The 16,156-nt window shown below is 48.2% G+C and overlaps 1 protein-coding gene across 4 annotated transcripts in view; it reads left to right on the top strand.

Annotated features, from left to right (window-relative positions):
- Plxna4 (plexin A4) overlaps positions 1 to 16,156 on the top strand; it is a 460,590-nt gene that overhangs the window by 375,429 nt on the left and 69,005 nt on the right. For all 4 annotated transcript variants that reach the window (XR_002386688.2, XM_004856316.4, XM_013076511.3 and 1 more), the window contains one exon: positions 9,398 to 9,598. Coding sequence is in view for 3 of the 4 variants with exons in the window: in XM_004856316.4 (XP_004856373.2) it covers positions 9,398 to 9,598 (201 nt within the window). In the remaining variant the exon portion in view is untranslated. The remainder of the gene's footprint in view (positions 1 to 9,397; positions 9,599 to 16,156) is intronic.

The raw sequence follows: 16,156 nt of genomic DNA on the forward strand, positions 1-16,156 counted from the left end.
ATTCTTCGTTTTGTGCTTTGTGTTTCTGGGCAGAGACAATAGAAGAAAGGAAAAAAAAGAAAAATACACAACTGAAAGGTGACTTTATGGAAGCCCCCAGCCACAAGTGTCCTCTCTTTATTCCAGAGGAAGAACTTATTCACAGCATTATAGTCCAGAGTTTTACTACTTATTGTTAATCAAGTTGCTGCTACTATAACAAATTCCTGAAGTAAATCAACCTAAACAAAACCAAGGTTTATTTTGGCTCACAGTTTTGGAGTTTCAGTCCATGGTCAGGTGCTCCCATCCCTTGTGAGCTGATGGCAAGGAAGCACATCATGGTAAGAAAAGTTTGGTAGAGCAAACTATTCACTACATGGCAGGCAGAAAGTGAAAAAGAGAATAAGAGACCATTGTCCCACAGTCCCCTTCCAGGGCAACCTCCTAGTGACCTAAAACCACCCATAAAGTTTGCCTCTTGAGGTTTCCATCACTATTTCCCAATAGTCTCACATTGGGGAGCAACCCTTTTACACACTGGTGGCCATTGTGATCCATCTAGATCCAAACTACAGCAGGTCTGATATAATTATTCATCCTTCATTACCCTAAGCATTTTCCATAAGCAAGCTGCTGTGAGAGCTTTAAAGATGTGTGAGATCTGTATTTAGAGATCCATAAAACAAGGTCATGGGTCTACCTAATCTCTGGCATTCTGCAATTGTAAATAGAAACAAACTGGAAAGCACCTAAGAGAAAGCCATACCAAAGAAGTGTTCTTATTAAGAGAGAGAGTGATGTCAAGGATGGGGGCTCTCAGTTGTACCTAGAGAGTGCCTCATAGCCTCAGGGCCAGCAGCTCCCCTGGACATTAGGCCCAGAGCTACCCCTTGGAATGCAGGGGAGACACAGGCCTCAGTGACTTTTCTGGAAGTCCCTGGGATCTCCTTTTCCTTTACCCTTTTTGGGGCGAGGGATTTAGCTCAGTGGTTTCGCCGCCTGCTGCACAAGCACAAGGACCCGAGTTCAATCCCTGGTACCAAAAAAAATTAAAAATAAAAATAAAAAAGGCCTCCTTTACCCTTTTTGGAGAGATGCAGACAGGGTCCTTTTGTTAACCAGGAGTGAGGCTGCCAGGTGGTTTTTCACTTTCCCAGCACCATCTTGTATCCTTTGGAAAGCTTTCATCTGTGTCTCTTCCACTTTCAACATTGGCTTTGTTGACTATCACCAGGAATGTTGAATTACCTCTTTTTTTTTCCCTGAGCAAAGAGCACATTCAGGCAAAGTTTTTGGTCTGGAATGAAGAACTGGTGGGTGATTGTTGCTGTTATAAGAGCAGCAAGTATTCCAGCGTAATTACAATTAGTAGAAATAGAATGCCCAATAACATGTGTCATTTATGGCAACTATATTCTAGTTACAGGGCATGATTTTTTTTCTACGAATGATCACATTGTGATAACCATGGATACTCAGATCAGCTGCCAGAGCCTGAGCACGACAAAGAAAAGGGAGAAGAGGAAGGTGGTGAAGCAAACTGAGTGACAGTGTTTCCTGCTCTCAGTCCTGTTCTCCCAGTGTCCCCAGAGACTTTGTTTCACCCCCCAGAATGACCTTTTGTTAGGTAGCCTGTTACAGAGCTAGAAGAGCCACTGGTCCCCACGTGGCTCTGGAGCTCCTGGCTCCTCCACAGGTCCACCTGAACCTCCTCATCTGGCCCACACACTTAGTCACAGTGATTCCTGGGGATCAAAGAGGAACTTCTGTAGAAAAACAAATTCATTGGCATGAATTGGTCCTCAATGGACTATTTTGCTATTATTTCTCCTTGAAACTGAAGAGCAAAGTGAGCTGGCAATGAAGTTATCCCGGCACTGTGCTGGTGGGGCTCTGCTAGAAGCCCATGCACATTTGGCCCACAGGTATACATAGGGCTCAGAGAGGAGCTTCCCAGCAACACATTTCATCTTGAAGTTCAACCAGCATGCTTACTCCAGAGAACAGTTACAAGATCAGAGGAGGTGAAATGAATTCTATTTGATTTGCAAAGCTGTGCTTGCAAGAGTCTCCCAATATCCCCCACTACCCCCAGCATCCCTGAGAAGATATGTAGAGCCAGGACAAGTAGTATCATGAACTCTGGTATCCTAAGGGTCAGGTTTGTTCTAAGACTGAAGAGCTGACACGGGAGGTCTCTGGACTGCTGTTTGCCCTGGTACTGAAAGAAACCCTATGCCCTGAGGCAGAGTAGGCCAAGGGCATTTACCCCTGGCTAGACTCTGGAGGGAAACCAGACCAATACTTTATCATTCTACTTCCCTTCCGGCAGGCAGCCATCCCTGGGGTCCAACCCAAGGAAACAAAAGTACCCCTGCCATGCCCTTCAACTTTCTTTGAGGAAACAAGCCAAACCCAGATCAAGAACTTATTTCCAACCCATTCACCACCCCCTACTTCAAATATTCAATTACTGGGTTGCTATTTCTCCAGACAAAGGCGGCACTTTCCATCAATCTCATCTCCCCCTCCCCCATTAGGGTTATGGGTATTTCCTTTCTGTATTATTACTTTGCTCTCTCCATAAACCAGCCCATCATATATCACACTAATGGCATTATAAACTTGGGGAACAGCAAGAAAATATATGGTGCATTGCGTTTTTGTATTGGGCACCCTGGATCCGAGAAGGTGAGTGTAAATTTGGGGATTTGGTTAGGGCTAGGGCTGGCATGTCTGGAATTGATGGGGGCCCCAGTTGAAGTGGGAGGAGGAGAAGTGACCTGCAAATCACTTATCCCTTAGCTTCCCCCAGGTCCTGCTGCTCCCTAGAGCTTTGTATTTCCCCACTTTTGCTGTAACACCTGGCAGAATTAGAGCACTCATCTTGTAAACACACTGGGGGCTGTAAATCCATGGGCCTACTGCCCCCTTCCCCAGGCAGCACAAGTCCTGAAGGCAGCCTTTTCTCTCCCAGCTGGGCAGCATTCTTTACGTCCTTGCTCAGTTGTTTAAATATGCAATGAGACCTCTGTATAAAGCAGCCACTGACATGCGGGACTACTTTCAGTCTTTGGCTTTGTATTTCTGCTCCTTGCAATTAGCAATGGTATCTGCATTTTCTGTGAATTTACATGGGGACCAGAATATGCAAGGGGTTGTACAGTTGGCCTGGAGGCAGCAGGATCTACCTCCTCAACGCCAAGCCATTACAGGTTTGCTTGTGCCTCAAGCCACTGTCCCTCCTTATCCTCAGTCCTCCCTACAATTGCGGAATGAAAATGTAGCCATAGGCAAAACAGCTTCCAAGGGAGATTGATTCTTACTGCATGCATATGGCTACAAATAATCTTGTTAAATACAGGTGTTTTCCATCCTCCAGGAGCTGGCCCTTTCAAATGCGAGTTCAGAGAAAGATCCTTTTTAAAAATAGATGAGCAGGGCATTTTGGAAGAAGTCTGTATGGGGTTAGATAATCATTTGTGGATAAAAGTAAGATTATCAGATGAAAATATTGTGCTTGTTGTCAGCATGGATACTGAATGAAGTAACTGCTTGCTCTAATTTTCTTCATTGAAACATGGAATGATAATATATGTTGTGCTATGAAGCAGGATAACATAGGAAAACGTGTTTAAGGGGGTGGGGGGGGTGGAATGTGCACCCAATTGAATCCCGCACCACATTCACCATTGTAGAATCATAACAGTAGTGCATGCTGCCTCCCAGAGCCAGTACTCATGCCTAGCTGAAAAATGATAATTATTAAAATATTAAAATGTTTGCTGGTGGGTAAATAGCCACTTGCAAGAGGCTACCTCCTTTGCAAAGTCCCCTACCATCCAAGATGCTCCTATATTCATTCAGTTGATTGATACTTTGAATACCACACTTTCGGCTAATTGATCAGGTATTATTATTTCTGTTTTAGAGATGGGAAAATAGGGTTTCAAAAAAGATGATAGAATGATGTAGCCCAGGCCATCTGTTGGGTTAATAGTAGAACTAGGAGTAAAAGAAAAACAAGCTATTCGCTGTACTTCGCATTTTGATGCCAAATGTGTGGGCATTTTTCCCCACACCAAGCTACTCTCCAATCCTCTTCAGATACCACCTGGGTAGCCTATAATTTGATTCCATTCTGATACTTCTACCAAGAGTTAGTGTCAGATACCACAAGGTAAAGGGCTCTGTCCTACAAGACTGCTCCCACTTCAGCTGCCGATCACTAGTCTGATAATGTCACTTGCACTTCTGACCACCCAGCCCTAAATCAGGGGTTCCCACATCAAGTTTGCTAATTTTCTATAATGGATCAGAAAACTTAGAGAAACATCTACTTACATTTCCCAGTATATCATGAAAGATATTCAAAGGGTACTGATGAAGCACTATATAGAACAAGGTATGCAGGAAGGGGCACAGCCTCCTTGCTTATTCCAGCAAACCCCTTCCTAGCACCTTCATCTGTTCACCAAAAAGGAAACTCTCTAAACTCCTTCATTTAGGTTTTTATGGAGGTTCCTATCATAGCCATGATTGATTAAATTATTATACATTTCAATCTCCTCTCTCTCCCCCTCTCTCTTCTCCAGGGGCTAAGACGGGGCCCTGAAAATTCCAACTTTCTAGTCACATAGTTGGTTTCTCTGGCAACCAGCCCCATTCTCCAAGAGCGACCTTATCAGCATAAACTCGAATGTGGTTGGAATGAGCTTATAATAAGCAATAAAAAATGCTCCTCTCACTTCAACCACTCGAAGTACCAAGGGTTTTAGGAGTTCTGTCCCAGGAGCCAGGGACAAAGACCAAACATATATTCCTTACTGTGTCACAACATCCCTAGACCATAAAAGTCATTGAATCCAAGCCAACTTCTTCATTTTATCAGTGAGGAGATCTGCAGAGTTTGAGGGACATGCCTAAGGCAATGTGGTTGGCTGTTTGTAGGTCTCCTGTTCCAGAGCACATGGAGCATGTAGCTTTAGGATGTCACCTCAAAGAATACGGGACTGCAATTAGGGGAGCAGTGGACAGAAATGGAAACTCCCTACCTGACCTCCTTACATTGGGCACTTGGAGAGGTTGAAATTAATCAGGCTCCATATAAGATGTAAATCCTAGAAAGCTGGAATAAGTTGACAATGAGAACTGATGGGATAGTTATGGAAAAGGCATAGGGACAGGAGAGAGGAAATGGGTCCTTGGACATGAAATAGGAACATACAGCAGATAAGGGACAAAAATGCAGCCTGAGCTGGATGACAGGTGAGGAAAGAACAAACATTTATTGAATCCTTGTTTACTCGGTGCCAAACATTTGTGTGTGTCCATTCATAGACTCCCCCTAATGAACCTTTGGGGAGAGATTTTAAGCTCCTCTTACAGTTAACAATAATTAAGAACACTTCTCAAGATTCTGAATCTAGCAGGAATATGCCAGTCAGCTTTCCATTGCTGTGACAAAATACCCGAGAATAACAATTTAAAAGAGGAAAAGATTTTTTGGCTTACAGTTTCAGGGACTTCAATCCATAGTCTGCTGGCTCCATTGCTTTTAGGCCTGTGGAGAGACAGAAACATGATGATAGAAGGCTGTGGCAGAGGAAAGTCATTCATTCCACGGCAGCCAGGAAACAAGGAAGAGGAGGTCTAGATATCCTTCCATGACACAACCCCAGTGGCCTACTTCCTCCAAGTAGGCTCCACCTTCTAATGTTTCCACCGTCTTCCAATTAACTTATCAAATTATGAATCTATCAATGGATTAATTCATTAATGAGGCCTGAGTCCTCATGTTCCAATCATTTCCTGAAAGCCCCCCCTCTGAACATTGTCACACTGGGGACCAAGCCTTCAACAACACGTGAGCCTTTGGGGCACATTCCAGATTCAAACCATCACAAGGAGGTAGATGGACTTACTTTCATAGTTGCATAATGCCCCACCAGTGTCTCTCTAGCTTAGAAACCTCAAATGTTAAGGACCGAGATCTGGAGGACCCAAGTCCCTAACCATGAAACAGGCCCTCAGGAAAGAATCATGGAGAAGTGTGGATGTTTCTCTGAAATTTCCCATGAGTTTCAGATCTGTAGGTGGCTTTGCATTTGGACTCTCAGGAGGAAGCAGGTCAGAATCTGGAATGTTGGGGCTGGAGGAAGGGGCAGGGTGGTGGAAATGGTCCCTTCATGCCTTGTTGCCTAGGGGAAAATTGCCATTTTACATTTCAATTAGGAGGGGCACTGAGGTCAAACAGCAGTGCCACTAGAGGAAAATGTGCCCAGCCCAGCCCTGAGCCTCTCCAATTATTATTAATGAACTTAACTCTCAGAGCCGCCAACCTTTTTATATGCAAAATAGACCTTTATGGGGCCACTGCTAATCAGGACTCATTAGAGAACTCACAAGCCTCCGAATCAAACAGGGAACAACTAAGATTGGTTTCTGCTCCTGCCCTGAACCTGAACAGAAAGAGTCTGGCTTCCAAGCGGGGTTGCCCCCCAGCTGAGGGTTTCACAGCTCTGGACTCAAAGAGATCCCTGCTGACCACTCACCCTGTCCTGAAGCAGTTCTGCCCATCAGTGGGAACTTGCTCTTTCCTGAAGGGGAGGAAAGATATTGGCATCTGAGTTGTGCAGCTGCCAGCTCATCCATGGACGCTGAGCCCTTAGTTTTTCTTCTGCCTCTCTCAGTTTCTCCTTTGCAAAGTAGAAAGGATCTGTTAGGTTGGTCAGAGGACTCTCAGACTCCAGGTACTTTCAACACATGGTCATGGATGGTAACATGTTTGTGTAGGAGATGAAGGTGAGAGGTACCAGTGTTTCCTGGTTCTCATTCCACCTGCCATCTTCGACCGGCTGCCTGGAGGGAAGGCTGCCCAGAGCTCAGGTGAGGGAGGAATGGGTCACAACAGTGCACCTGGGCCCTTCAGCTGACAACTCTTGTCCTCTCGTAGGTCTGCTGTCCCTAATTCTCCGGCATCACACACCTCCCACGGCCCAGAATTTCACCCTTTTCACATAATTCCTGTCTCATCTACATGTCCCATGTTTCCATCTTGCCAGGGCATAGGGCTCAGGTAGCAGCCAAGGGGGCAAAGGATGGAGCCACTAAGACTCACCATGCCAGTACCACAAGCTCTCCAGAGACCTGCTTGTCCTAGAGCCTTGGGGTCACATGCAAAGCCAAGGCCAGTCCTGCTGCTACTGCTGCTGTTGCTGCTGTGCGTGTGTGTGTGTGTGTGTGTGTGTGTCTTGGCCCGTGCTCTCCTTGCTGTGTCCTGCTGCTACTCTTTGTTTTGTTTCCATTGTATTTTTAATTGTGGTAAAATACATATATGATAAAAATTTACCATTTTAACCAGCATTAAGGTATAGTACTGTATTTAATAAGTACTGAATGTACTTAATAAGTACATTCTCATTGTTATACAACCATCCCCAGCACCCCCAACTAAAACTCTGCCCATCACCAACTTAACAGTTCTCTTCCCTTCAAACATCACCTGTCTCCTTTCTGTCTGAGTCTGACTGTTCCAGGTGTCTCATGCAGCAGAATCACACAGTTCAATGTATATGCCTTTTTGCAACTGGCTTACTGCACTTAGGATAATCTCCTCGTGTGTCAGAATCCCTTTCCTTTTAAAGGCCAGATAATATTCCAGTGTATGGATATAACTCATTTTGCTTATTCTTTTGTCCATCCATGGACACTTGGGTGGCTTCCACCTTTGCAAAGCTACTGTGTACATGCTATTGGGAACATGGTATTCAGTATGTGTTCAAATTCCTGCTTTCAGTTCCTTGAGGGACAATCTGAGGAGTGAAATTGCTGGACCTGATGCTCTTCTTTCACCCTGGAGGAGAAGAGGGGAGGGGTTTTTGATGGGCCCAGAGTGCCTCCCAAGCAAGGCCCATTATTGGTCCACCTGTGCCCAGTGGTCTCACCTCTCTGGCTCCTTCCCTTTCTCCTAGCTTCCTTCACAGCTTCCAACTTCTCTCCCTGTTCTACTTCCATGTCTTCTGCCTCTCTTTTCCTCTTCTGTTCATTTGGGTGACCAGGATGAACAGAGAGATGACCACCTCATCTGTGGAATCATGACTGGTTGGGAGGGACAGGGCCTTGGAGTCTCACCTGACCAACAGCTAGGGAAGTTAAACCTCAGAGTGGGGGTGTGCTCAGGGCTCTGCAGCCTGTCAGAAACTTGGCCTTCCTCTCCAAATCCAGTCTTGTCTCAAAGCAGCTCTCTGTGGCTTGGCAGCTCTTGGGACCCAGCAGGGACAGCTGCCAATGGCCTGATTGCCTGGGACCCCTCCGGTCTGCATCTGCCCATGGTTTCCTTTCTGTTTCACTCTTCTGGGGACCAGTGCTGCAGTAGGGGTGAGCAGTGTCCGCTGAGGGTTAGCAGTGAGCCCGGACAAGGTGTGGATATAGGTGCCATGCTTCTGATGGTCGCCCGGCCCAGAATCCATCTGTCTTGGCATGCCCCAGACAGTGCCACAGAGGGAGAAGCCTGGGGGATGCAGGGCCCATGCTAGGCCCCGCACATGTCACAGAGGCCTCACTCCTGCCCACACCCAGCGGCCCAGGAACACTGACTTTCTCCCACCCAGCAATGCTCCAGCTCCCACCTGTCACTGTCCTCTTTCCTCTGACCCCATTCTTTCCTGGACAGAACTAACTGTCCCAGGAAAAGGGGGTCCCCTGATTTCATTTCCTCTAAACCCAAAGGCTCTCTGGGTCCCACACAGCTCCAGAGCTAAGTGTGCCCATTGCTGGCATCTAGGAGCAGCCTAGTGTATTTCTGCTCCAAAGTGTATTTCCTTGGGGTTAGGCCATCCTCAGAGCTCAGCCAGAAGCTTCTGGATTAGAAAGGTCACTGGAGCCTCTTCCAGAGCATTCCCAAATGCCAGGCTCAGCCCATGTACAAGAGGCCCTCATGGACGCTCCAGCTGTGTCCCAGACTCTCGCTCCAGAGGCCAAGCCACACCCAGGCTTTGCCTCCCTGTGGATCTTCTCAAGTGGCCCATCTGTCCTGACTCCTGCCACCTGGAACTTGGCAGTCAGACAGGCCATCAGTCCCCATGGGGCAGTATGCCCAGGCAGCAGGGCCAGTCTCTCACAGGAGGAGCGGTAGTGGGAGGGAACCACAGGAGTGTTCAAGCATCTGGAGCACAGAGGAGGCATTAAAATGAAGCTGAAGAGGCCAGGGACGGCCTCTATGAGGAGCAGCCTCAAGATGGTGACACAGAATCTGAGATTTCTCAGTCCTCATTCTCTCCCTTCTGTGCCAGGGTGGGCACTAGATGGCCATGTGGGGCTGGGTCTGTGCAGCAGGGCCACATCTGAGGAATGTGTGCAGCCCGCCCCCGTGGCTTCCCAGCTGCCCAACCTGACCCTTGCCCTCTGTCCCCAGGACTGCCCCCAGCTGCTGCGAGTGGACAAGATCCTGGTGCCTGTGGAGGTGATCAAGCCCATCACACTGAAGGCCAAGAACCTCCCACAGCCGCAGTCAGGCCAGCGTGGCTACGAGTGCATCCTGAACATCCAGGGCAGTGAGCAGCGGGTGCCTGCCCTACGCTTCAATAGCTCCAGCGTGCAGTGCCAGAACACATCCGTGAGTCACCCACTGACCCCACTGCTCTCCTAGAGCCAGTTAGCCTAGCTCTGCAGGTCCCCCAGCACCCACTAATCTGCTCAGTTCCCTGCTTCCCCTACCTTGCTCTTCCACCTTAGCCCCTTCACCCTGACTGCAGCGGCATGCTGGCTATGAGGCCACCAAAGGGGCCACCACGTGCCTGGCCCTAGTTGTAGCCATGTTGTGATAGGGTAATCTGCCTACACAGGGTAACAGGGGATGTTGAACCAGCCGTGGGGCCCTGAGCTGTTTGTGGGTAGATGGTGCCAGGTGCCAGGAAGATTCCTGTTGTCCTTTTCCCTGAGAGTCCCTCTAGAAGTCCCTGGCCTTTCATTCCCTGGGCCACTCCTGAGCACTGCATTTGAGCCAGCAAAGGCCCCACTGCCTCCAAACCTATACAAGGCAATGTCAGTAAGCACAGCTTCAGGACAAAACAGGTGGTAGCTAAGGGAACCACTGAGCATGAACAAGAGGGGGCCACTTAGATAAACTGGAGTCCTGCCCAGTGCTTACAAACTCCACAGTGAGTCCAAGCTCCATCATGAGTGGCCTACCTACTACTTACCCAGTTCTTAAGAAGCACACCTGTCCCTGACTGTGTCCTGCCCCTTTGTCCCTCCTCACCCAATGCCTTCTAACCACGGTTCTGGTCCCTCCCACTGTCTTTCTGGGTCACCTCTATACACCCAGATGCTCAAAGACTTGCAATGGACTTATGGACTCACAACCTTTCCAAACTGTGAGAAACCTTGTAGTTCTTCACTGTGCAAAGGGAAGACAGAGACCCAGAAGCCAGGGCAGATACAAGTCTGTGGGGCTGAGACTTATTCAATCTGGAGACCTTCTTTAAGATCAAAGTATAGTAAGTTCACAATAAGATTTGAAGGCAAACCTTAGCAGGCACCCTGAGAACAAGGGCGGGAAGGACAGCTGAAGTTCCATTTGCTTTGGGATAACCTTCCCTTTGCAGAAGGTGAGAGTCTTGCTCAAGGTCACATAGCTAATTATTGGCAGGGCTGGCTGGATTTGGGGTGCCTTCTTGTGTCATGCTGCCTGTCATTCACCCCCTAGTTGCTCCTGAGTACTTACATGAAGTGAATGTATTTAGGAGTATGATGTGGGACCAGAAGAGCCCTCAGTGAAAGACCTCATGGAAACACTCTACTTTTCCTGCAGAAAATGTTTGAGGGGGAAATGGACCTCAGAGAGGTCTACATGCTTGCCCAAGTTCACTCAACATTACAGACACTGACCTGGTCCCTAATCTTACAACCTCCCAAATCCCAGATGCATCCCCACAGCTTTTCATGTGTGCCTCTCCCAACTTCCCTGGCAGCCAGGCTGTTTTTCAGATTTCTGCAGTGTTCTAGATTTAACCTGAGAGATATTAAACACCTCCTGTTTCCTCATAAATCCTGAGACCAAGCAAAGTAGCCCTAAGGGTTTGGCTCAAGTAATTCTCCCCCAGTCAAGAAGGTCTCGGTGGAAACAGAAAGCCTGGACCCCACATTTAACTCTGCAGATGCAGGTGGAGATTTCAGGACAGAAGAAAATAGCTTTGTTTCCTGGGAGACACTGCCCAGGGATGCAGGGGGTGGGCATCAGGAAGGAAGTCTGTGGCCTCAGTGCCCAGAGAGGGGCACAAATGTCACAAATGTCACAAACACCATAAAGGCCCCGTGCTCAGGCAGGTTTGGTTAAACAGACAGAGCACCCCAGCATGGTTAGCCCTGTCAGCCCCTGGGTCACAACTCCTCAGTGCCCTGGAGACTAACCCAGCTTGCAAGCTGCTAGCTGAGACTCTAACTGTGGAATTGGAGGCAGATTGCTTTGCAGTGTCACAGGCACTTCCTAGGCCTAGAGCTGCCTGACCCACTGAGCTCTCGGCTGTCACCAGGGACTCCCTGGGTGTGGGGCTGAAAGCAGAGCACAGAAGACCAGGACACAAAGGGGACCTCAGCAACCCTAGGCAGGCAAGTGCTGTCTCCTCCTCTGTGGTGTCCCCAGGGGATCATAGGAATGGATCCCAGTCAGCACCTGTGGGGAAAGGATGGAACAGTGTCGCCATGTCTGTCTGATGTTGAATTCTAGGATTTCAGAACTCAGGAGCCATACGGCTGCTCAATGGGAAGTTGACATCTGGAGACTTGATGTGCCAGGATGTGATAGGCATTTCTAGCTCCAGCCCCTGCCCCAGGCCTTCATGCCCCTGAGTGTCCAAGCTCAAGCACTTCCAGATGTGCTTCCAGTAGTGGTGGGCACAGGATTGGCCTGCGAGCCTGGAGCCTGAGGCTCTAACCACTGAAGGTAGTATCCAGTGTCCAAGTTCAGGGCCCTTCCCCTGTCTTCCCTGAGAGCTGGGGTGGGGGTTCCCCTACACTCTGGCCTCTGTAGCTGGGGGCTACTCTGTAGATCCAACCAGTGCTGGGACCTCCAGGTCAGGGCTCCCAAAGCACCTCCGCCAACTTCACCCGAGTGACTTTTTTACCCCGAGTACTTAGAAAATTTGTTTCTCTCCATTTTAAGTCTGAGACACTGAGACAACAGGAGGGTTACCCCAAAAGGAGCCCCATCTCCCCACCAGGATCAGCTGGGATCTCAAGTTCAGGAGGGCTCAGCTCTCACTTTTCCCAGGACCCTCTCTTTTCTTTGGGGTAAGGATCCCAAAGTAACGCTGGTCTCTGCCAGGATGTCACTTGCTGCCAACTGAATTTCTTAAAAGATATTCCTTAAACAGGGGAAAACCCCTTCTGCCTTAGTTATAGAAAGCTAGGTACCATCATGTAGAAACAGACCTGACAATATCTTCTAGAGCTTGTTAACAGAGGGGGTTAAAAGGCCTACATCAGGCAAGTGTCCATCCCCAGATCACACAACAAGTAAGGTACAAATTCAGAGTTTGAACCATTTCCTAACATACCACCTAACCCAAGGTTAGGCTAAAAACCAGTAGTGGAGTGCTGTATTCCCAGCTTTGGTGTTGTCCCTGGGAGCAGACTCTGCTCAGCCTCAGAGAGAATTGTGTAGAACAGATTGTTTTGTTTTCTAAATCTATAAGCAATCTGGAGTGGGTGGAGGAGAGCAGATCTAGCAATGAAACCCCTGGGTTTATGATGGCAGAGGAAGTTGGTCACAGAGGTCTCAGAGGAAAGCAGAGAAAAGGGGGACACAGGGGCAAGAGTGAGCATGGCACCAGGCGGAATGAGCAGGTGGAATCCTTCCAGCCCCACTATTTAGGGACAACCCCTGAGCCAATGACTGCCACCCCTGGGACAGTGGGAGGAGAAGAGGCAGCCCAGCCACGGAGGGGGAGCCACCGTGGGGACGCATGGCCTACTTTAGACCAAGGCTCCAGGAAAATGTCAAGTGCTGCTAATAATAGAGCTCACAACCTCTTCTCTGATGCTGCAGTCATGCAAGCGGAAGGCAGCAAAGGGCGTGGGCTGGCTGGAGTGCTGGTCATGCAGGCCCGGTGCCCCAGGCCCAGCTCCACAGCCTCACGCTGTCTCACATTTTACCCAGACACTCTACCATGTGCAGAACAGAGGAGGGGAAGGAGCTGGGCACAGAAATTGTGCTTGGCACACAACTGAAAGCAGGGAATCCTAGAGGTAGACAAGGCACATGGTAGTGTCATGTTTTGTTTTTGTTTGTTTATTTGTTTTTTATGATACTAGGGATCGAATTCAGGACCTTGCATTTGCACGGCAGGGGCTGGAACCACTGAGCTAAATCCCCGACCCCAGTGTCATGTTTTTTAGGCCTGTCTATCCATGTGGCAGAAATTTCCAGTAAAATATCTCAGAGTTTAAAAAGGGACTGCTTGGAGGCAAGAATGTCTCAGTTCTGCAGAGATCTTCTCTGCTTTAGAAGGAGGAGAAGCAGAAGATCACACTTTCCTGAGGTAATGAGTACAGTCATCCATTAGCCAAGCCACAGTTTACCAGGCCTTGATTGAGACACTTAACCTCCTGACCTCCAGGAACCTGTAAGCATCCAGCACAGGCCAAGCTTCTTCGTGCAGATTAACTGCTGGCTGATTACAGAGAGCTATATAAATGCTAAGTGGGGCAGAGGAGGGGAAGGCCTGGGGGATGGGAGCCCAGTGGCCTGAGCCCCTCAGCTGTCAGAAGAGGCACAGTACCGGCCATGCCCATGCAGGGCACAGGTCATCCACTACCCCAGAGAGGGGGCTTCCCCACCACCAGTGACTTCCCTCGAGACTGAGGAGGTAGTGGGGAGCACCTGGGGTTAATAGTTTCTACAATATTTCATCATTGTGACCCCAGGAATTGGGGTGAGAAAAAGAATACCATGACCAGCATATTAGATTCTTAAAGTCTTTTCTATTTTCAATTTTCTTCAAAATGAAAAAGCACATGAGCATGTGCATGCAGGCACGCTCACACACATGCACACCAGAACACGTGAGTTTCTCATATGCAGCACACATCCCCATATGTACCAAGTGTCTGGCACATAAACACTTAGTACACGGCTGTTATGACGATTCTACATAAACATAAACACAGGCAGCACAAATAGAGTTTTACAGAGTATCCCCAGGTGTATACACAGATTAAAATACACAGTAATACTGGGGAGCTTAGACTATGTGACAAGCACAGGGCTCAGGGCATTGTATGCATTATCCCGAATCCTCACCATCCTAGGGGAGATATGCACTGGTTTTAATTCCCACTTAACAAATGGAAACCTGAGGCTTGGATCGTTTTGCTTATGTTCAAGCATCTGGTCGCTGTAGGACCACTTTGTGGCTCTGTGTGTGTGTGTGTGTGTGTGTGTGTGTGTGTATGGACATAGGGGTAATATGTACAGTAACTGATCTTCAAATCAGCACATGTGTAAACACATTTGTGTACCCAGATACTCACCCAGGCAGATTTTCTTTCTCACCCAGGCTTTCATCTCTGGGGGAATCTCAGGACCTTCCTGAGAGAGCCCTGAAGGTTCTATTGATCTTTGGCTCACTGGTGCCCAGTCAGCACCTGGTACTTTCCCTTTGGGCTCTGGATATACCCAGCCTAGGAGCAGAAGTGGGGCTCCCATCCTGACTTACCCACCACTAACATCTTCTGAAGGCTGAGCTCATGGCACCAAGCACTGCCTACAGGTGACCAGATGGTGCTCAGTCTAAAGTAGAGCAGCCAGCCTTTCCCAGAAACATCTAGCTGGGAGTCTGAGGCCCTGGCCACCCCTTCCCACTGGGGCCTTGGGATGGGGCCAGATGGGAAGAATGAGAAGAGGTGGAACCCAGCTAAAGGAAGCAGATAGAAAGGGAGCCTGTAGGGAGACCTGGCCCTTTCTCTCACCGAAGGGGGCGCACCTGTTCCTACACACCTGTCCCTCCACTGGGCCAGCCCTGCATTTTGCACACTGTAGGGGTTCTCAAACTTTAGTTGGCTCTGGAACCATAGAGAAGCTCTTTTGCAATGTTCCCATCTCCAGCGAGTCAAATTCGACAGGTCTGAAGTGGGCCCGAGAATCTGCAGCTCAGCCCTGCTTCTCACGGAGAGGTCCTTAGTTCACTGTAAGTGGTCACAGTGGCAGAAGTTTGTGAGAAAAGCAAAGAGAGGTTGGGATGCTGCAGCCTGACCCAGCGCGTAGACTTAAGCTCTCGGGATGTGATGAGGAATCTCCCTTTATTCACAGTTTCCCTTACCTGTGGCCAACCACAGTCCAAAAATCTTAAGTAGAAAAGTTCAGAAATAAAAAATTTATAACTTTTAAATTGCAGGCCTTTTCATGTAGCCTGATAGAATCTGCAGTTGTTCATTTTCGTCCTACTAGGATGTGACTCATCCGTCAGGTCCAGGGCTTCCACACCATATGTTACCTGCTTGTTAGTCACTGGCTGATAATCACGTTATCAGTCACATCATTGAGAAGCAGACAGAGACCACAGTCGCAACATCTATTATGATACACTGTTATAGTTGTTCTATTTTATTAGTTACTATTTTTGATCTCTTACTGTGCCTAATAGATGAATTAAACTGTCACAGATGTGTATGTACAGGAAAAAAGAAAGCATGTATAGGGTTTGGCACTATCTGAGGCTTCAGGTATCTATTTGGAGTTTTGGAACATATCTCTCTGGTAAAGGATGACCACTGTCCTGGGTGATGAGATGATCAATATCTCTGATGTTGTTTCTGCAAGGATAGGGAACTTTGCTTTATTCTTTGGACCCAGGTGTTATCAATCGCAAGAGGGATTCTGTGAAGGTGTGGATGGTGTGATGCAAACCACCTCTATCATGGGAAAAACACCAAACATGCCTCCCTGGCCTGGGCATGTGGTTGCAGGGAGTTAAAAATTTTGAGTGCTAGAGTAGAGCCTGAAGAAGCCTGAATACACATCCAATTTGTGTCATTTGGGACAACATCATGGCATGTTTACGCTGGGGCTCATTTAGGGACTCAGGGAGAGTTCTTGGACTGAGGACTATACCATATCCTTTAGAAGTTTCTACAAATGGGCTGCAGAACTATTCCTGCCCACACTCAGAGACAT

The sequence above is a fragment of the Heterocephalus glaber genome, unplaced genomic scaffold (genome assembly GCF_053883595.1).
Source record: "Heterocephalus glaber isolate CG9 unplaced genomic scaffold, H.glaber_assembly_v1.0 deba00000546, whole genome shotgun sequence".
NCBI lineage: Eukaryota > Metazoa > Chordata > Mammalia > Rodentia > Bathyergidae > Heterocephalus > Heterocephalus glaber.